At 35.7% G+C, this 21542-nt stretch overlaps 1 protein-coding gene across 12 annotated transcripts in view; it reads left to right on the forward strand.

Moving 5' to 3' along the window:
- The window catches only part of HDAC9 (histone deacetylase 9), a 480477-nt gene that overhangs the window by 370676 nt on the left and 88259 nt on the right, over positions 1–21542 (forward strand). For all 12 annotated transcript variants that reach the window (XM_040545937.1, XM_040545942.1, XM_040545936.1 and 9 more), the window contains 4 exons: positions 4095–4150; positions 4395–4482; positions 8935–9054; positions 9375–9472. In XM_040545937.1, the coding sequence (XP_040401871.1) occupies positions 4095–4150; positions 4395–4482; positions 8935–9054; positions 9375–9472 (362 nt within the window). The remainder of the gene's footprint in view (positions 1–4094; positions 4151–4394; positions 4483–8934; positions 9055–9374; positions 9473–21542) is intronic.

The following is a 21542-nucleotide window of genomic DNA, read 5'->3' on the forward strand; positions in this document are numbered from 1 at the left end:
CACTTCAGGGTTTGCATCCTGTCAGGTATACTCTATGGAGTACCTTTTAAATTTAAAGAAATACTATTCTATTTAACTTTATAATGACACCATTTCATATATATATATATATATAAACATAAAGAAGAATATCAATTCTGACAGGAGGAATGGATACATTTCTGTATAATAACTAAAGCAGATTCAACAAAGAAATGAAGTATTAGTTTCATTCACTCCTGATTCTAATGCTTGTGCATGGTGAAGCAAAAATAAAACCTTCCATTAAAAATGAGTGTCTATGAATGCCACGTAGGAGCACAGCTGATTTTAAGACCTATGGGCTGTATTTGTTAAGGGATTTAGACATGTAGAAAGTAAGAGACTTAAACATCTGATTTTGGATGATGTAGAGCTTCTAGTGTGGTTCTGACTTTGGTACCTGGTCTCCATATGAAATAAACAGAGGTTCCTGAGAAAGCTGTCCTTGGCAACATGTGTAGCTGCAATCAGCTAGCGCAAGGGACAGAGTCCTGCCAGCAACTTTGCTCATCACTAGGGATTACACCCACCTATTTTCCTGACAGTTTCTTTTCAAAGGTATGTAGTTATGAACTTCTAAGTAGAATCACAGAATCACAGAGTGGTTGAAGTTGGAAAGGACCTGTGGAGATCATCTGGTCTAGAGTAGTTTCAGCCCAGCTCTCAGCATGCCTGGAATGCCCGATTGGCTGGGTTGCTTTTGGTCCACTTGGGATCTGGGCAGAGCAAGCTCCCATTGTCCAGACAGGGGAAGAGGGGAAGAGTGATTGACACCTTGCCATAGTCACCACGTGTTGCTCTAGGGAAAAAGTTCCTAGCTTTAGTTTTATCTCCTTTTGTCACAGAAACACCAGAGGAACTCTGCTGTAGATGGTCAGTCCCAAACCCTAGAGCAACCAACTGTGTTATTGTGTTGTTTTGAATGCTTGTCTTGGAAAGGTTCAGACAGAGGTATAGTAGGTGCCCAAGCATGATGCGGCCCAATGTTCTGACCCAGCATGCTACAGAAATAATCAATTGTATCACTAAATAAAATGAGGCCACAGTATGGAGATGTACACCTTTCCTTGTTGGAAGCCAAGAGTCTATCTCTCTGGAATCAGGAAAGACTGTGGAAAAAGTCTAACATTTTTTCTTAGTTTTTATTTAAGATCTAATGTATGTATAATTGTAATTATTTGTTTATTTATTTATTTATTTTTACAATTTGTAAACTGAGTTTCGGCAGATTTCCCTTTGTTCGTTGTTCAAATATGTACAGATTTTAGAATATGACTATTCAGGCTTTACTCTTTATCCTCAAATTTTACTAGAAGTAAGCATATAATGACACAGACATGAATCCTTTTTCTAATGTTCATGTCTGTCAGTCAGTTTAATGTTCTGTCTACATATAAAGGTGTCTGTATCCTAGTATAAATAAGGCTCTGTACAAAAATGCTTTGAATTTATGTGTGTTGGCTTCATTTTCAACATATTCCTCTGTGTTAGTCTTTCTATCTTTAAAGCAGATTTTTGCCTTTCTGTCTACTGTTCAGAGCTCACTGTCTGGTATTTAAATATTGCCTAACTAAATGAATTCATGTTCTCTTGTGCGAATACATGGTGTGTTCGTGCAAATCTTGAAAGCAGAAGAAACAAAGTGTTTTATCAATTGCATGAAAGTTGCTGTTAATACTGTATGGTAACTAGTTTTCAGTGTTTGGTAGAATTTGATTACATTATATGCCTTATCAATATAATGTATCTAAAAAAAAATTCTCATGTGAATACTGAACTTAGTGCAATATTAAAACAACAACAACAAAAACAACAAAAACATAATAAATGGTCACAACACTAAAGTAAATATTGTGCATGTAAGTAAATGCATGTTCATGGAGAACCAGATTAGCTTACTTAAGCTCTGATAGCAGAAAATAAGCCAGCTATAATTAAACAATACTTCCAAACAGTGTTGTCAAAATAAGGAAATAGAAGAGAGAAGCCTAAAGTGTAAATGTCATGTCAAAAAGAGCAGTGTCAATTTTTTTGTGTCTGTATTTTCCCCCATGAAATTCTCCCAGGTATAACAATCTTAATTATATTGATCTTTTGGGATTGCTGATAAAGTTAGACAATAATGATCTGTGAGCTGAGGGGCAGCTGTACTCCTTGCTTGTATTTTTTTTCCAAATTCTTACAAATATAGAGAGAACAAAGTACAGGTAGCATAGAGCTCTTTCCAGTAATGCCCTCTTCTTTCACTTTCAGTGTTCTTTCACTTACTCACCTGTACATTCCTCAGCTTACACATACTTTATTTTTCATAAATGTTAGAAGAGAATTCTTTACAGAATTCTTCTCTAAGTCATATTTTATGTAAAAAGCAACTCAGAAGGATCAGCGTTTTAGCTGAGTGTAAAGCTGGTTTGATTCTGAAGACTAGTGCAAGCCACAATGCCTTTTTTACTGATGCTGTGTTTGATCTATAAACAATTTATATTTCACCTTAAGGAATGCTTGACTAAATTTTAACATCTATTTTTGTTCTGTCTTTAGTTTCTTTGGCTTTTATTTTCCTGAAGTGTGGACATTTAATACAAAATAAGTCATGATGTGCACGCCCTTCAACATTCTTTCAATGGTGGCCAGAGAAACCACTCTTTAGAGATGTACTCCATTTGCATTATAGTTTAAGTTTACTGTAGCCTGATAGAAGTTTTGCCAGGCTGCACAAAAATTTGCAACTGGCTGCTTGGATTATGTTCAGCATCAGATGTTATAAGATAGCCTAGTAGTAATTGTTTATAAAGTAATGCCAGTGAAACAACTTAGGCAGATAATTGTGCAAGTGCACACAGTAACACCTGTGTGAATAAAAGATTAGCCATTATCATGTTCATTTCATATGAGTAAAGACTGAAACATTGACATTTAACTAGCTTAAGTATATCTAACTGGTCTATTGTAATTATTAATTATTGAAACATAGAGATATTCCATCCTTGTTTCTGTTTCTTCCCCTCTGAAAATACGGTGCTCAGTCTAGTAGCCCTGCACATACACATGGCATTTGTGTGAGATTGCTTCAAAATAGAAGTTTGGCTGATAAAATCAGCACAGATTATAACTTCTTATTTTGATGTATGTGGTATTTGTCATGAATTTGACGTGAATAGAAGAATTAGCTGAATAGAAGAGATTAACAGTCTTGAGTAGTTGAAATAAAGAGTAAATTTGATGAAGTAACGTTGTTACTTCCGAATCTGGCTTTTTAAAGAGAAATTTGATAATACACACCTTATGATGCACTGCTTCCTGAATATATAATCTAACTTTCTGAACAGAAAATGTATTTCTACATTTGCCCCTTACCTTACCCCACCATGAAGTGGGAAGACTTCATTTTTTTTTTAACTCCAGTGGCAAAAAATTCCTTGATCATCACTGATCCTACTGCTGTCTTTTATAAACATTTCTATACAATTTCAGAACGTGTGTTAGAAATTGACTTTAGGGAATGTATTAAGCTTGTGAGACTGGCAGGTTCCCAAGTTTAATTCATAGTCTGCAGAAATATGGGATATTCATTGCCATTTTTTTTCTACTGTTAGGATTTGTATGTGTGTGTGTCTGAATTTATCATTTAGTTCATACAGAAAGTAGGGTCAACACTGAGTAATTGTTTAAAATTTATACCTCAAGCTCATTTTAGTTTGAATTTTCTCAATCTCAAACAATGTAAGGTTACATGAACTTAGATCAAGAATGGGTTGGTCCTCTCTGCTCCCGTTTAAATCTGAATTCTTGACTTCAGAGTTGACAACAGCTTTCTCATCCGGTCTTTTCCTCCTGTTTAGGTTGTGTTGTGTGTGTGCATGTGTATGTATGTGCATGTGCATATTTATATAAGCATATATACCACTGTTCTCAAATATATTATTTCTGGCAATACTATGAAAGGGTGATTGGACAGAAAAAGTGCTTAAGAGTCTCAAATATATTTCAATCCAGTCTGCCTGCTGCTCTGTTTTGCACTGAGTCAAGTATTTTTTTAAGCTGATAATTGAAAACCTATCTTGTTCTTACAGAATGGTTTTGCTGTTGTAAGGCCCCCAGGCCATCATGCTGAAGAATCAACAGCCATGTAAGTACCAGGGAATATTGCCCATCTTGGAGCACTAAGGTTACTGGCAATCACCTGTGTTGTGCATGTCTCTGAAGAACTGTAATTGTTAGCAGATGACTGAAAAGGCTTTCTAGGTACTCCCAGAAGCAGATTTATGGCCTCAGAGATCATATAGCATTTTTTTTTAAATGCTCTGAACATTATTTATAGCTGTTTTCCTGACTGATTTGCTTTCTTATTTCTGTTCTTCCCTATTCCACAGGGGATTCTGCTTTTTTAATTCGATTGCAATTACTGCCAAATACTTGAGAGACAAGCTGAATATAGGGAAGATACTGATTGTAGATCTGGTATGTATTCTTGGCAAGCATCACACTTTCAGTGCATCTAGATAAAAGATAATGAATTTGTATTTATATGTCAGACCTTCCTGCTTTTAATACCTACAAGTAATAAAGGTGTGCATTTCCTCTGATTTTGGGAACTCATTAAAGCCAGGATGGCAGTACTGAAGCCATAAACATCTATGTTTCACTTTAATGGTGTTAACTGCAATTTAATGAGAAGAAGGCACAGATCAGGGCAACTTTTATGGTCCTTAAATGAATTGATACTTCCACCGTTAAAATAACCCTACAGAACCCAAGTTTACCTTTCCCTACAGAATACAAACTTTAAATAGTCAGATGTGCTTTAAAGAATGTTGTTGCTTTGGTAACCAAATTGGCCACTTCCCCCAGCTAGCAGTGATTCGACTTGTTGTGTAACTTCAATATTATTAAACAAATCAACAGGTCATTCCCTCTAAGAAGTTTTCAATTCATATATGCCAGCTTTTGATGGTTCCCTGAAGGAAAGCTACATGATTAAAAATCCACTTCATTGGACTAGTCTTGTATTCTAATAGAAGGCATTCTTACACAATGCTTAATAGTTTTAACAAATGGATTATTTAAATGCAGATGACATTTGGCATGTTGTCTATATTATTTTCATGAATAATGAATTGGAGCTCTGCCTTGCACTTAAAGGATCAGCCCAATGTACAGCCGAAGGAAAGTTGAATGCTGATTTATGAGCACCATTTTTGTTTTCTTACAGTTCATGAGGAGGTGTAATAGGGTGTCTGACAAAGCATAGACAGGAAATGAACCCTGGCATCAAAACCTAACCCGTTACATCTGCACTTAATTAATTTTTGCAGGTGATAAAAGATTTAAAGACAATATATGTTAAAGGGTTTTTGAAGTGCAGAGCTTAATAGTCTAAATCTTGTTCATATCTGCACTCATAATTAAATCTTATTGTGAAGTCATGGCCTTACCATCTAGCACTTTTGTTCAGTTAAACATGCGTACTGGTTGTTGAAGAGAAGCAGAGAAAGGGCGAGTGTGGGAGAAGGAATGGCAGGGGAAAAATGAGTGGTAGAATAAGTATATGTGCAGGACAGATATTCTTAGGTTGTTTTTTACAAACATTTCTCAGAGTGTTCTACTATCACTTAGGGTCATAATTAAAAACTGCAAGAAACCAGTACTTGTGAAAAAAAAATCACTTCCACTGTTTTTGTAGCCATTTGCTGACTTGAATCTTACACTTCATTGAGTTTTACTGCTGTAAATGCTAGCCAAAAGTGAACTCTATGTTTATTCTTGTTTTTGAATAAGAAAAAAATATTCAGAATTTTTTGTGAATGTTTCTAAGTCTTTTTTTACTACAAGTGTTACATTCACCTAGTCAAGAATAGAAATCACTTCCATTTCACCTACACAACCAATAAGTACTCAGGAATTCAACACTGATTTTGCAAGGCAAGGTTAAATGTGCAAATCATTACCTGTGGAAATGATAACCTGTGAGACTGCCTATGCTTACCCAGGAAAGTAGATAGGGAATGCTCAGCCTCTTTCTGATTCTGTTCCGTTGGCCAGAATAACTCCACTGGTGAAAAGAGAGAAGTATATGGCTGAAAAAGATTACTTCATTCCTGGAGCAATTGCAGTCCAGTCCCTAGCCTGCTCGGTGGTCAGTGCAATGACGCACAAAAAGTCATATGGACAATTTCTTATATATAGGCAAACTATGGATAATTCTCAATCCAGACTAAATGAATGAATAAATTAGTATTTATGTCTCTATGTCCAGATTTTTGAGCGTCTGAAATAAATAATGGAATTATAGATGTTAGACTTGGAATTAACCTTTGAGATTATATTTTGATAGTTACTAGCACAGCAGGACCCATGCTGGTTGGCAGCTATACATGTTGCTACTATGTTAATGTTAAATGTAATGTTCAATCCCACACATTAAACTGTATTATAATTACAAATGAAGTGTAGTCTTTGTAGCTGTTATGTGTTCATATAAATTCTTAACTTTTTAATTTTTAATCTTTCCTTCTTTTTTTTCTACACAAAAATAAAAGATCTCTCTGTCAGCATTTCTTTCCTCATTCCATTCTACCTTTGAATAAATCTCAGTTTTTGAATGGACTTATGTATCCTGAATACATTTGATGTATTAAGGGCAGAATCTAAACACATTTCCCACATGGTAACATCCACAGTCTTAAACAGCACATTCCTTTGTCTAAACAGAGAAGTTAATGCTGTTCAAAACAGAGTAACCTTTGGTGGAATTAAAGTGTAGACAAGAAAACTAGCTTTGAGATGCAAATAATTAAGAAACAAACAAACAAAAAAAGAGTTCTCTTGTCATTTCATGGAATCACAGAATCATTTAGTTTGGAAGAGACCTCCAAAATCACCTAGTCCAACCTCTGACCTAACACCAACAAGTCCTCCACTAAACTAATTTGTTTTCTTGTCGTTTGAAAACTGTTTTAGCAAGAATATATCTGTAACCCCAAATATGCTAGGAAAATAAAGACTATTTAAAATCACAAAGTGAAGTACTCTTACATTTTTTAAGCATGGAGCTTACAGATGTATCTATATGGCCAACATTGTTCCTCAGATTCTTGTTGCGTTCCTGGTTCCAAGGTTATCCATACCTGCAAATATGCTAGCAAGATCTGGGTCTGTTTTGAAGTAAATCAATTAATTCTGTCCCAGAAGAAAACTGGATGTTGTTCTGGGATTAGGCTGCATGCCAGCTTTGACTTCATTTGCCAGTCAAAACCTAATAATACTATGCTGGCTGCCTTCAAACCTCCAACACCCTCACACTAGTGTGTGCTACCTTGCACCCCCAACGTGTTACATTTAACCTTGCCATTACACAGTTTGGCTGTGACTTAATCCTTGTGTTGCTTCAAGGACTTCCAACTGAGGAAAAAAAAAAAAAAGTAACTGTTATAATATTACCCCATAGAAGTCCCAGAGGGGTCCAAGTCAAGCACAATGCAGTACAAATGAGACTTGGTCAATATAGAGAATTGTGAAAAATATCAGAGAGAATCATGGGCTACATCAGCTGGCAAAGAACACATGCAGTGGGCTGTACTTGCTGTGCTGTTGGCAGCATAGACCTAACTTGAATCTTCCTGGAGTATAGGCATTTTGAAGAAAATGTGACCATTGTTTTCTCTGATACTAAATTCAGTTCAAACCTCATAGTGTTTGTAAAATAAATAGTCTGGGTGATAATGTCACCATTTAGTGTACTTTGTCCTTTTGAATTCTGTCTTTAAGTCAGAAATTTTAAAGGGATCAGCTAAATGAGGAGAATCAACAATATCTATAACTTTTCAGCTTCTTACAAATCCCAGTGGAAAAACTTACAATAAAGGCTCAATTTTCCTTTACAAAAAGGCAAGTGGATTTTCCATTTTTACTTGTAAAATTTCATGTGCGCCTAACTACATATTACAATAGTAGAACTGTGAAAACGAAATTAAAAAATATGAAAAGCCCATATTATCAGCCTTTATTATACAGATATACTGCCAGCATTTCTTTTCCAATATTTTATTTAATGACAGAATTTCTTTTCACTGGTGTTATATAATGTTTGAAATATGGAGACTGGCCAAGGTCACTCCTTGATTGTGGAAGGCACCATCCTATCTGCCAGATGATTTAATAGCTAATGAGATCATATTCCTCTGTCTTCAACTGTTGCCGTCATGATTTTGCAAAAATGAAGTATGAAGTCCTTTCCGCATCTGGCATCTCTTTTGATGTGGATCTAACTGCTGAGGGACTGCTAACTGAACTGAATGTTTCAAGAAAGCCAATTTACTCAGCTGGTCACAGAGCCTTTGACCTCAATAGTGGAACTTGGCAAATCAATGAATACACTTATGTTTAGTGTTCTGTCAAGAATTGTGAAAAAGCTCTGTAAACCATAGATCCTTCTGCAAAATACTAGTTTGTAGTTTAAACATTAGTCTTTCTTCAGAGGCCAATGAGGCTAGTTAATTAAGCCTGAGGGGTTATGAACTGTTGGCAGTTAATAAGTCATAAAATTCCTCCATAAAACAGGATGCTAGATTCCATCACTGAGGCAAGGAGTACAAAGAGCTGGTGTATAAATATCTAATTGTACAAAAGGACTGGGATTTCTCAATGACTGCTCATCTGGAGTCTCCAGGGCACGCTCGCTATGGTTTCCTGATTTTTAGAAGCCAGTTTAAAAAATGAGTGCATTAAAGAGTAATTTGCCTGAAAGTTCAGGAAGTATGGGGTGGTGAAGGGAGGGGGAAAGGGAAAGACAAAAGGAGGGCAATGGAGAGGGAGAGAAACAGAGAGAGAGAGGGGGTAAAAGAGAGCAGAACTGAGCTCTCTACACTGAGTTGGACATTATTACATTTGTCATCTGTTTTCTTTCTCCTTTAGGATGTTCACCATGGCAACGGTACACAGCAGGCTTTTTATGCTGACCCCAGCATCCTGTATGTTTCCCTCCATCGCTATGATGAAGGCAACTTCTTCCCTGGCAGTGGAGCCCCAAATGAGGTTAGGTTTATTTCTTTAGAGCCCCATTTTTATTTGTATCTTTCAGGTAATTGCGTTGCATGATTACCCCTAATTTTCTTGTCCTTCTCTGGTTCTTTAAATTACACCAGATTACCAAATTGTCCACTGGGAGCAGGGGACCAGTGGAAAACAAGTGCATAACCCAGAGCAGTCCTTGTCAAACAAGGCTGTGCTGATCTGACACGTTGTTTGATGTTTGTTTCTAAAGAACACTTCAGATGTTTTCCCCCTTTCCCTCTCTCTTTTCCTTCTCTCTTTTCCTCCTTTTTATTTCTTCCCATTTTCTTCCTATTTTTCAGGTTGGAAGTGGCCCAGGTGAAGGTTATAATATAAATATTGCTTGGACAGGTGGCTTGGATCCTCCTATGGGTGATGTTGAATATCTCACAGCATTCAGGTTGGTATGTTTTCCTTTTAAAGTTATGAAAACCAGTGGTAGAATACAAACACATAAATAAAAACTAATGTAATTTTGAAAGACAGGAGAAATGACCCATGGTGAAACTAATTTAATACTGGTATCCTGGTATTTGAAAGCTTAGTAGGCTTAATAAATGGGTAATTCAATTTTTGTGGTCACCCACTCAGAATAGAAAAAAATATCTAATGATTTAATCAGTCGCTCATTTTATCATTATCGTATCATGACAGTAAAATGACTTTCAGCTTGCTAACTCCTCTACATACAAAATTTAAATGTAATCATTGATATCTGGCACAAGAGAAATACTGTTCACATCGATTGCAGTTACATGTAAGTATAGCACATACAAAGTAATATTAAGTATGGTCCAATCCCAGCATTCCTCATTAGCTTGAAATTCTTACCATGGTGGTTCTCACAGATTTGACCAATTGCAATTTTCTGTGAATTTCAGTAAAATGCTAGTTACTAAAAAGTAAACAATTTTGAAATTTCTCAGTAAGAATGACAGGAAATGCTGCATGCTGTATTTCTCTTCATTTTCAATAGCTCATTTTAATTAAGTTTTATTCTTTCATAGGTGATGCATCATAATCTTTAGTCTTATTTTCATGGAACCAGAGGAGATAGAGCCAGTTTGAAACATACTTTTAGTCTTCCAGTAGTCCCGTCTTACATGCATTGTTTCACCTCATTGTTGAGCAGTCCAGTGGAAGGGTTTAGTGGACACTGGCCTCTCAAGAGTGGGCAAATACTACGTCTGAAATGAGGTTTCATTTAGTGAAAGATGATGTGAAGGAAAGGCAATGAGACAGCACATCTATTTGATCACCTCCAAGAAGTAGTGCATTTACCTTCTATAGCTTTTGACCTATATTCTATTCAAAATACATCACAAAAAGTATAAACTCATTTTTGCTTTTTTTCTGAAGCACTCCTGTTTAGTCAATTAAATAATATGCCAAGGATCTGATAAATAACACACCTGAATTGAAAGTCCAAACCCTGGACCTGCACACAGAGTGGCCCAACACATTCACAGTGTTACACTGTTATTGTGAAAAAGGGTTGAATTTTATTTACAACATTTGTCTGTACGTAAAAAGAGTCTAAACAAATAATCAGTGACATGCTTCAAATCTTCTATACTTCAGTATTCCCTTGGGCTCTTACCAAGATCTGTCGTATTCTTTGTTGAGATTTTATGAACTGGATGGTTCAAATCACCGGTATTGGTATCTGATACTAATGTTTGGTATGATCAGCCCAAAATTCCTGGTTTGTATCTGACCTATCCCAATAATGATATAGGTAATGTGGACATCTTAGTACTGTGGAGAATGGTGCTCTCAACTCATTGAACAGAAGACTCAAATAAGTGAGACTACAACCACAATTGGCACCCCTTCTATCCTGACAGCAAGTACCTGGGCTTAAGAATACCTTTTCAAAAATGTTCTTTGCCATTGTAGTTTAAGCACATTCATAAACATTTTGGAGCAACTAATACCACTGTTGTACATATTACTTTGCCTCAGAGTTAAAGGGAATTTCAGTCTGCTGTTTTGCATGTGCACTATTCAGGAAAATAAAATTCATGTAAGCTACCACACAACGACTAATCATTTGCAGATATACCACTAAAATAAGTGCTTAATTATGCTTTTTCTTTAAAGCAGATAAATTCAAGGTAATGATTAGGCTCTCTCTTAAAAGAATTGCTGATGGTTCAAAACTTAATGCATTTTAAATGTTAATAATTTTAAATAATTTTAAATTTAAATAATTTTAAATGCATCCAGTTCATGTTGTGATTAATGTGGGCAAGGGTCATTATCTTAAATAGTCAACTGCTACTTTTTTTTGTTTCTTTGTTTTGTAGAAATAGAATGCTGTTGACTCATTACAATAGATACTGTTGTTTTCCTTTTCTCCGAAAGAGCTGGAAAACCAGAAAATGTTTCCTTACATCGTAAGCTCCTTTTTGCCCAGGCACAGTCTTTGTGCCAAATTTAATGCTTACTGTTGTGTAGTATGCCTGTTAGGGAAGTTTTGCATGGGCCTCAGTGAAGCAAAGTGCATGGAACTCTGAAGGGTGGACACAAAGATCTATAAATCGTGTAGGATAAACCATTTTTTGTGGATCTGGTCTGAATGGTAGATAGGTTTACCACTCCTAATGATGAGGCGCTTAATCTTCAAACCAGAATCTAACCCTGCTATGATCCAAAATGTCATAGATGATGTAACCTGCATTCTCAGTTTGGCCAGGACAGAATTGTGAGACACTGGCCAGGAACGAGAGATCCACGGTTCAGTCCTTTTGCCATAGGTAGAAAGGAAGGTAGAAACTTGAAGAAAATTAATAGAAGACTTGGTTAAAAAGTCATAAAGTCGGCTGTTGCTTAGGAGTTGTGACCTGCAACAGGTCAGTTTTTATGAAAATATACAGTGAGTTTTGTAGATAGGAAAACAAGCTTGATATTTTCTCAAACTGATTTTAGAGACAGAGTTATGAAACTGTTCCTAAACAAGTGACAGGGAAAATGTTGGATATCCTCAGTTTTGAGAAGAAAAATATGAAGGGACAAAATGGAGAGATTTTCTCTTCATACCTACTCCCTAGCAGGGAGAGAGGACATGTAGGATTCAGTCCCTAGCAAAGGCAAGAGAGCGTGTTGGTGAAATTCCTCTCCAACATAACCAGGGTGTCAGTAAGTTTGCAGACAGATGGAACTGAGTTGGAGAACAGCTGAGGCTTCCTGCTTTTGGCAGCTTCGACAGCCTAATTCTCTGAGTCCTTAGGAGCTGAGAAATTTGCATTAAAATCATCTAACAGTCTCCAAGGGGGTACGCATAACCTTTATTTTCTCACTGGCGGAGCCCTAGTTTCTTCCTAGAATTGCACTAAGCACATATTTGAAGTGTCAGCAACCCTGACACTAGGTAACTCATTACTGCTTGATTGACTGTCAAATTTCACAGCAGAGATCCTTCTGAATGATAATGTCCACAGAAATAGAGACCAAGTCCTTTTGTTTGCTTCTAGAGTTTTGCATATAATCAGGTATTATATATGATGATGTAGTTGATATCATTTATATAGTTCCTAGGGCAGAATATATGTAGAACTGTACGAGCATTTACATACACATACACACATCTATATATAGATGCAGCTATCTGAATATTTGTGATTTTCAGCTGCATAGATCTATTTTAAGCTAATCCAGTTGTGACTGAATGAGATTTCACCTCACTCTCTTCCTCCAAATTGTCCTAGAAAATATTTCTATCTTTTCTGGAAAAAGCAACTTCCCTGTGTAAAAATGCAGAACAGTTGAAGATGAGTTAGATGCATAACACAGAGTAATCACTTCAACATCATGCTGAGTGAGTGGCTCCAGTGGGATGCTAGTGGGAAGCTAAAGAAATTATGGTGCTTGTTTGTGTCTGCCATTTTGCTTTCTGTGCTACATGAAGAGTCTTTACTGTATTTTTTAAACTAACTCCTTGTAGTGCCAAATCGAATTTAAATGGCTGGAACCAGTTTGAAGATGAAGACAACCCTTGTGTATAAAAAAAGTCTTTTTCCTGCCATTTATTTTCTATTTCTAGTAGGAAAATATGTTTGATCATGTTAACTACAAGGAGGTAGTAGAAAATGTAGGAGTAAGAAGTTTCTGCAGAATGAAAAAGAGGTGCAAAAATCAAATCAATATACCCCTTAATTTTGCCAGAAAAGTTTTGCTTGTTTTTGTCATAGTTAAGAAACTGTTTTATATACAAAATTCCTTGAAAGAATGCCCTTTTCCTGAAGGGCAGCCACAACTTCTTTTCCCCTGATATCAAAAAAAAACCCCACAGCTCTTTTCCATTATTCTTAAGGCCTTCATCTCTAGTGAGCTATATTTCATCATTTACTTCCACCTATTTAAAAATTGATTTAATCTCTTTGAAAACAATAGAAGATGGTGGCTATTTTCTAAGAAGATGATTCTACACTCAAGTTTATGAGAATGTGATCCACTGTCTTCTGCCAACAGCTATAGAAAAAACAAGAGCGATGGTCAACTACTAATGTTCAAATAATTACTTTCATAAGCTATGCATTATACCAGATGTGCTCAGTAAAGGAGGTAGCAGGTCTGTGTTGTACATGTGCACATGTACATATATGTACTTAGCTTACAGAGGACATGAGAGATGTGTTTCTGTAGAGCAAAATATAGCAGACGCAGGAGGAAATGGAAACAAATGTGAGGGTTAAGAAGAGTGAGGGAGAAGCAAGAGACAGAAGGAAACTGGGGTGTGCCTTCCGACTGCTTTGCACTGCTTTTGTTCAACAAAGGAGCTGTAAATTTAGCTTAACCAGCCAGTATGCTCTGGCTGCTTTGCTCTCTACTCCAGAGTAGCATAAAACACCCACAGCATGTCAGTGAACCTGGCCATAAAAGCATACATAAAATGAAATGTGTGTATGTGTGTTTCTTGGAATCATTAGAAGTAGCTCATGATAATATTATCTTTGAGTTTGATTTTTAGCAGCCATGTGTATGATTTTAATTTAATAAGGTGAGCAAATTCAAAAGACATGGGTGACATTAAGGCCGAGTTAGGGATGAACTTCTATATCTATGATTTAATTTTAAATACAGCACAAAATTTATAATTACCTCAAAAGAATCATTTTAAAAAAAGAGAATTCAAAATTAAAGTCATACTTGAAAACAGGTATGAAAAAATGTAAAAGTGTAAAAATGAAAGAAAATAAAGATATACAGATAATCTTCAATCTTTTACAGTGTTTGTTTTGGAAGAAAATAAATGTTTAAAACTCACTGTAGTCCAATCTCTTATCAAAAACATTTAGAAATATTCATTGTAGTCTTATCATCTTACAGTGCATAATTAAGTTTTTTGAGAGATTGCATTGATGTATACTGACTCTTTTTTGGTCTTAGTTTTATATTTCCTGGTCTGATGACATTCCATTTTGACATTTCAAATGAAAAATTTTTAAAGTACAATTTTGTTCTTTTTCAAATATATTCTCCTTGCTAGCTCTGTTTTGGTGTAGGTAATGTCTTTGTTTATTTGGTTGGTTTGTTTTGAGTTTTTAAGTTACAAATTCACACATATATCCTAAAGAGAAAACTTAAAGAAAATATTGATATGCTTTACCTATGCTGTTTCATGTAGTTACACATAGATAGTATCCATTTGTATGCATTGCTTTAATTTTACCTTAAATTTACTTTCATAATTTTTTGTTTGCTAAAGCATTGGAAACAACTACCTTAATCAGTTTTGTGTATCTGTTAAGATTCTGTATTCATTTAATCTGTTGGTATTGAGCTTCCTGGTCTTATGTATGTGTGCCTGAAAAACAAAAATTCAATTTTTTAGCTCAGATCTCTAATATTCCAATTTCATTAGAAGTCCATATGTTTGTGTGCTACATTTGTAGATGAAGTGCACACTCTTGCTTGTGCATATTTATTATTTTAAATGCATTTGCATTCCCTGTGTCATATCCCTTGTTATTTTTCTTCTCTTAAAAGTCAGTATTTCTGGTCTTTTCAATCTCTCTTTATTTAGAAAATCATCTAATTGCCTAATGATTTTAATTGCTCACCTCTGAAACTCTTCTAGAAAAGAGCTTAATACACCACATGAGGGCGAACCACCAATTTATACTATTTTGAATACTATTATGGCTTTATTTGACATCACTCTTCTGCAATACAGTATCTCTCTTTGACTGAATAGAAACCCTGGTTACTGATAAACAGAACAAAAGAATGTAGGAGACAAAAATCAAGTTTTCTTAGCTGTACCTAGCTTTATTTACAGTGAGTCACAGAACAGTGCTATATTGTTATAATGTTAAATGATTTCCACAAAAAATAGTTTTTGAGAAGAAAGTTCTACTAAACAGCAATTCTAGGTATTCATAGCTTAATGCTATTATTTTTATGACTACAATGTCCAGAGGCTGCTGCTGAGTTTATATTATAGTAGGCTAGGTCTAAAAACTGCATTAAGGTCAGATTCTTATTCAAGAACTTGCAGTGCAATGAGATAAAAGGGCAAAAATATGGGAGGAGAAATGAAAAAGCCAAATTAGCTGCTCTGCTTCATGAGTCAATAAAAGCAGACAGAAAGAACTAAGATCTTCAGAACCTTAATCTATTCTGTTATCCATTGTTACGTTGAACTCCGTTGTTAATGGCCTGAGACTAGCAAAATTCCATGTTTATCTTTACTAATGGAAAAAATATATATATTTCCCAATATTTAACTTTTAATAACTGGTAATTAATTTGTAATCACTGGATTGCCCCAGTGATTGTTATTTCTTGTCTATTTGCTGACAGCAATGCGTTCAGCACTTCACTTCATAAAGAGGAAGTCAGAATCTCTGAGTCATATGTACAAGAGTCCAGTAATGATTTACCCAAATGCAGATGGACATTTTGAAGAGTGCTAATTACCCACAATCCTTCTGCATGGTCATGAGCATAATGCAGAAAAATATAACTAAACAGAACACAGTTATGGAAGCTCTAGAAAATCTATGTGATGGTTTCTGTACATATGCATATACTTTGCAGTCATCCACAGCATTCTGCAGAGTTGTAAGTCAGAGTTGCAATCAGTTGCTCATTTCTGATTTTGTCCACTGCTTCTGAGCATTGTTATAAGATGAGCATTTCAACAAGAGATCTTTCTTTTCCCTTCTGCCATAGAAAATGTCTCAGCAGTATTCAAAGAAAGGTACACCAAACAGCCAAAAAAAAGAGATGACTTAAAAGTGCCTGAGCAGTTCCTTTTGAAGAAGTTTGAAGAAGGTAGAAGTTTGCTTGGAATATTATTTTTTTTAAATCTGCCTGGAGTATAACATTCGTATGTAAATGCTTAATAGTCCTGAGAATTTGTGGCTTTGTGTGATATATATATATATATTTATTTTTGTAATAATAGTAAGTTATCATGCTTTTGCCTTGTTTCTTGACAAATATTCTCAGCATTCAGATGAGTATTGTGGGGATAAGGAGAGAGTCCTTGGGAAACTGAGAAGCAGAGTTAAAAGCATTTGAAACACTGGCATAAACAGCTTTTCAACATTTTGTTATACTTCAGAGTTCACCATAAAACTAGACCTGGCAACACTGTTTATATCCTGCAACCTCTTGTTCTTTCTACTCGTTTATTTTTATTTGGAAAATCTAACTTCTTCTCACCAAACTACCCTAAATTTTCACCTTTACTGTACCAGGATGTTTAAAACTACGTATGACGCTCCTTTCATTCACTGGAACTACAGAAATGAAACCTTTCATTACAGAAATTAATTAGTGTCGGCTTACTTTTCTACAGATGCAGAGTTTCTTTTATTGACATGGCAGAGTAGGGGGTGGAGGAGAAAGGATAATAAAATATGGCATGTGTCAGGTTTATGTGGTTCAGGTTAAAAACCATTTGATTAAAACCCCAAGCTGTACATGGCCTGTAGTTTAAAAGTACCAAAAAGTACCTGAGCTCTTCTCCAGTAGAAATATTTTTCAATTTTTTTTTCAAGCCAGAAAGATGAAAGAACAGAAGTGTATGGATAAAGAATTGCCACATTGTCAAATACTTTGATGGAAAGGTGAGAAATACCACCAGAAACATCCTGGAAGAATTAAAAAGCAGCACGATTACAGAAGATATTTTTGTGTTAACAGTCAAAATATCTGTGGTATTTAAATGGAGATAAATTTCAGGTCTAAATTAAAAGTCCTACAGCAACACTGAGCAATTGTGTAGATGTCCAGCCCCAATTTAAATTTTGTTGCTTTATAATAACTTTTGAGAACTACACTGTAGCCTGTAAAAAATATCCACATGTTCTCTGCTGGAACAGCTCCAGACTGTAACAGAACCACTAGATTGCACCCTGGTGCTTTATGTATTGTTTAATTGTTTTCCTTTGGTGGATATTTTTATTAAAAGCCCATTATCCAGAATCAGACAGGAGTGTTGTTTCAAGAACAGCAGAAACAGAGGCCTTTCAGCTACACAGTTCTTATTCATGCCTTCTTTAGCCAGCTTAGCTAATGAGACCTCCACTATTCTTCTTTTAATACTTCAAGACGAAAAAGAAACTGAAGATTTTATTTTCCTCCTTTCAAACATAAGCCGGATTGCAAAGAGGTATTGTGAGGTTGTGTGTGTGCTCACGCACCTGTGTCTCTGTATAAGTTTGTGTGGATACCTCTGGGGCACGTCTGTGCTTATAGATGTTCTCATGTTTTTGCATCAATAACTCCTTGGAGGTGTTTTTTTGTTTGTTTGTTTGTTTATTGTTTTAATGATTTTTGTACCTGTACACTTTGCTGGAAAGTAATTGAATAAAAGGAACAACTCTTTTTCATAGAAAATATATTCTAGTAAATAAAGCTCCAGTAATTCCAAAGAAAAATAGAAAAATCTGGCAAGACCCAGATTTTGAAATCCTGAATTATGCTGAGTAGCACTCTGCTCAGTGCTGCAAGATCTTATGAGGTTTCATGTTACTGGATGTTGTTGGAGCCCCAACTCTGAGTATTTTATTACTTTTTAAAGTCAGCTCTCAGTCTTGCATAAGAAATGTTTGAAACTAAGAAAACATGTATGTCTCAAAAAAAAAGATATCTAATGAAAAAGTTCAGGGAGGTCTATGACTCATGATTATGTGGTGTTAGCAGTACTGCTTGGGCCACCAGTAATCCCATTAAATCAATGCAGCTTCTTGAAGAATGGATTGTTACTCAGTGTGAGGGAATCTATCAAACTTCAGGCTCCTAGATATGAATTGTTTCTTACAGGCAATATAAGAAAACAGCTCAGTCGTAGAGTAATTTACCATGTTTGGCATATTTGTGTATTTTTTCATGAAAAGGGAAGTCTATGTTCTGTGATCACATATACTCAATTTTACTTCTACTAGGGTCAGGGTTTAAAATTGAATCAATCATCAACTGCATTAGTTAATGCACCTCTCAGTTCTGCACATCAGCATAATTCACGGCTAAAATGTAATGTTGTTACTTATACTCAATAGTAACTTCTTGCAAGAGTCACCATTAAAAAAGCAAAGGCTGTTCATGGAGTAAACGTGGCAAGATATGATCCTAGATACTTTGACTACATTTAACGTAATTAAGCAACCAAATCTTTCCGATTATATACAAGCACTGTCATTAATTGCCATGGCTTGAAACAAACCAAGCTTTTAAAGTATTTCATTACCTGATTCATATGTTTGCCTACCACAATCTTTCTAGACACATATTGATATCAGGTGTCAAAATAAAGTTACCAAAATTGCAAGTGTACCAAAAATTAATGAAAAATGAAACCAAGCAATTTACAGCACATTATAAACAGACTGAAAATAGCTACGCCTGGACTGTTGGTAAGCTGCTTAGCATTTCTCCTATGTCATGTTACAGTGTACATGCGTGTCAGATTATATAAGGTGGAGTGCTGAAGGAAAGATGCAGCTTGTTTGTTTCTTTTCTCCCCATCAGTAAATTCACTGGTCTTTGCTGCTTTTTCCCTCTTGTGCTGGGTGTGCATTACTAAGTAGAGCTGACTAAAGACAGCAGTTCCAGTAAGTAGCAACTGTCCGTGGTTTTGACATGTGATTTTCTTCTACACTGAAACAAAACCAAAACTATTTGAAAGCTTCCAAGAAAACAACTAAGTGTGTTTCAAACCCTTTCGTGACAATGTTAATCTCTAGCCTCATGGTGAGGACATTACTCTAGAAAGAAACAAACAAATAAAAATGACAACAACAACAACAAAAACTTTGGTGAAAAATCTCATCTCTGAATGATAGAAAAAAATTTTTCTTTCCTGGTTCTTACAAATCAGGGACTTGCATCTGAAGTTAATGCCTTTGCTGTCAGGCTATTTGGAATTTATTTTTATCCTTACTCTAAAAAAGGTCTCCCTCTGAAAAATATCAGGGATTTACACCTACAAAAATATTCTGTTGTAGTAAAAGGGTACATTTCATGAAAAAGTTACACTTCCAATCATGAATTATTAGGCTGACAGGAGAGTGGAGACTAATTGCCTCCCTATTACCAATCAAGAAGTTTACAGATTAAGAAACTATTGTTAAATCTCTGCAAGTGCTTCAATTCCTGTGTGACAGGGATTTCTCAATCCCCATGCTTTATTAACATCTACTTCATTCAATATATGATGAACTCTCTATGGAACACGTTTCCCTTGGATCCAAAAATGACAATTTGCTATCTGTTCATTTACCTCACTTTCTTCTACAAAGAAAAATTGTTTAAACAGGTTTCCCGTATTTTTCAATACAATTCTTGTAAGAAACTGTAACAAACAAAGTAAAAAAAAAAAGAGAAATGTCAACTTTGTAACAGCTCAAAGTCTCTGTGATTTCCTTCTGATCAAGAAGGGAGTGATTTAATTTGCACACACTGTACCATCAGGTAGACCACTGCTAAGAAGCTGCCCCAAAAGTAAAAACATGCAGTGGATGAGTGTTCTAGTTAATTTTGACTTGCTCTGTGTCAAGTTCAGTCATTGGCCCCTGTGAAAAAAATCACTGAAAAAAAAAAAAAATTAATATTGCCTTTTATGCTTCTGCAAAGCAAGTTTAATGACTTCAATGCATTAGAAATAAGTTCTCTTCTGTTTTGCTTCCCTGAAGTAAGGACTGATTCAGTAAACATTTGTCTTACCAGACTATTCAAGCAATAGTGTTTTAGTGATTAGACATATATTAACAGTACATTCTTTAAAAATTCCTCCCACCCTTTTTCTTTCACATTTCTTTCTTGGAGTCATTCATTCAACCACTCATCAAATTCTTCAGAGCAGCCACAACTCCCCTTCCCCTCCCATAGCTCTGTCCTCTGCCTCTGATCACAAAGTTGCTACTCATCTTTTCTTCTCTAACTCTTTTACTTGGCACCAGGGGCCTCATTCTTTTTCATCTTCTGATCTAACTCAGACAAAAACTTTTATCTTCCCTTATTCATCTATTTAACCTCTCATTCCCCTCATAATAGGCTATTGTCGCAAGTGATACAATCATATTTCACTAAAAGAAAAACCACTGTTAAACTCTCTATCACCCTCTCTCCTTTCTCCTTCTCTGTCCTCAAGACTGCTGAGTGTCCAGATCGCAGCCTGTCATACAGTTCAGTTCTAGACCTTCTTCAGAACACAATCTCAGCCTTCCTTTCCTCTGAAACCATTCTTGACATAAACTCCTCCTAGCCCGAAGCTCAAAGTCTATATTTCATCCTTATCTTCCCTAGCCCGAGTATTATCCACTTTTATTAACCTTGATGATCTTTGTCTTGAAAATTCATCCTTCTCTGGCTCCCATGCTTGGTAGACCCTGGCCTTTACCCAACATTTTGAGTCACTTTTTCTACATGTGCTTTTGAGGAGTAAACATTTCCTTCCTTCAGCTTTCTTCATTTGTTCCCTGCTATTATGCTTTTGGTCTTGGTGCCTTCTCCTACTTCTTTGCGTCTGTCTAGAGGAGAGTACGTCCAATATGCAAATTCAGTTATTCTTTGTCAGCCAGTTACTTCAGGTCTTTGTCCCTGTATTGAGTATGTCTCTTATATGCATCTTGAAAATTTAAAGTAACCATGATAAATTAATTGAGGAAGTCTGTCTTTAGTTCAAGCTCAAACTTGCCAAAGTTTTACTCCCAAGTCAGGAGTAGCAATACTGCCACTCTCTACAGGTAAAACCATCTTTCTGACTGTCACCCAGATAAATTCTTGTTAACTTTGACCTTCTCTGTTGGAAGTCGCAACCCAGCAATGTCTAAATTTTGCAAATTCTTTCTGTAGCATGTGTGTGAAATAAAGAATATGCTACCATTCTCAGCAGCTAGTGATTTTTAAGCTGATGCCATTTTTTTTTCTTATTTAATGTCCTTCTCAGAATGCTATGAGGTTCATATTTGAGATTGTTATACAATGTACAGGTTTTCTGCTTTTTTGGTGATAAT

This window comes from Cygnus olor, chromosome 2, assembly GCF_009769625.2.
Source record: "Cygnus olor isolate bCygOlo1 chromosome 2, bCygOlo1.pri.v2, whole genome shotgun sequence".
In the NCBI taxonomy this organism is placed as follows: domain Eukaryota; kingdom Metazoa; phylum Chordata; class Aves; order Anseriformes; family Anatidae; genus Cygnus; species Cygnus olor.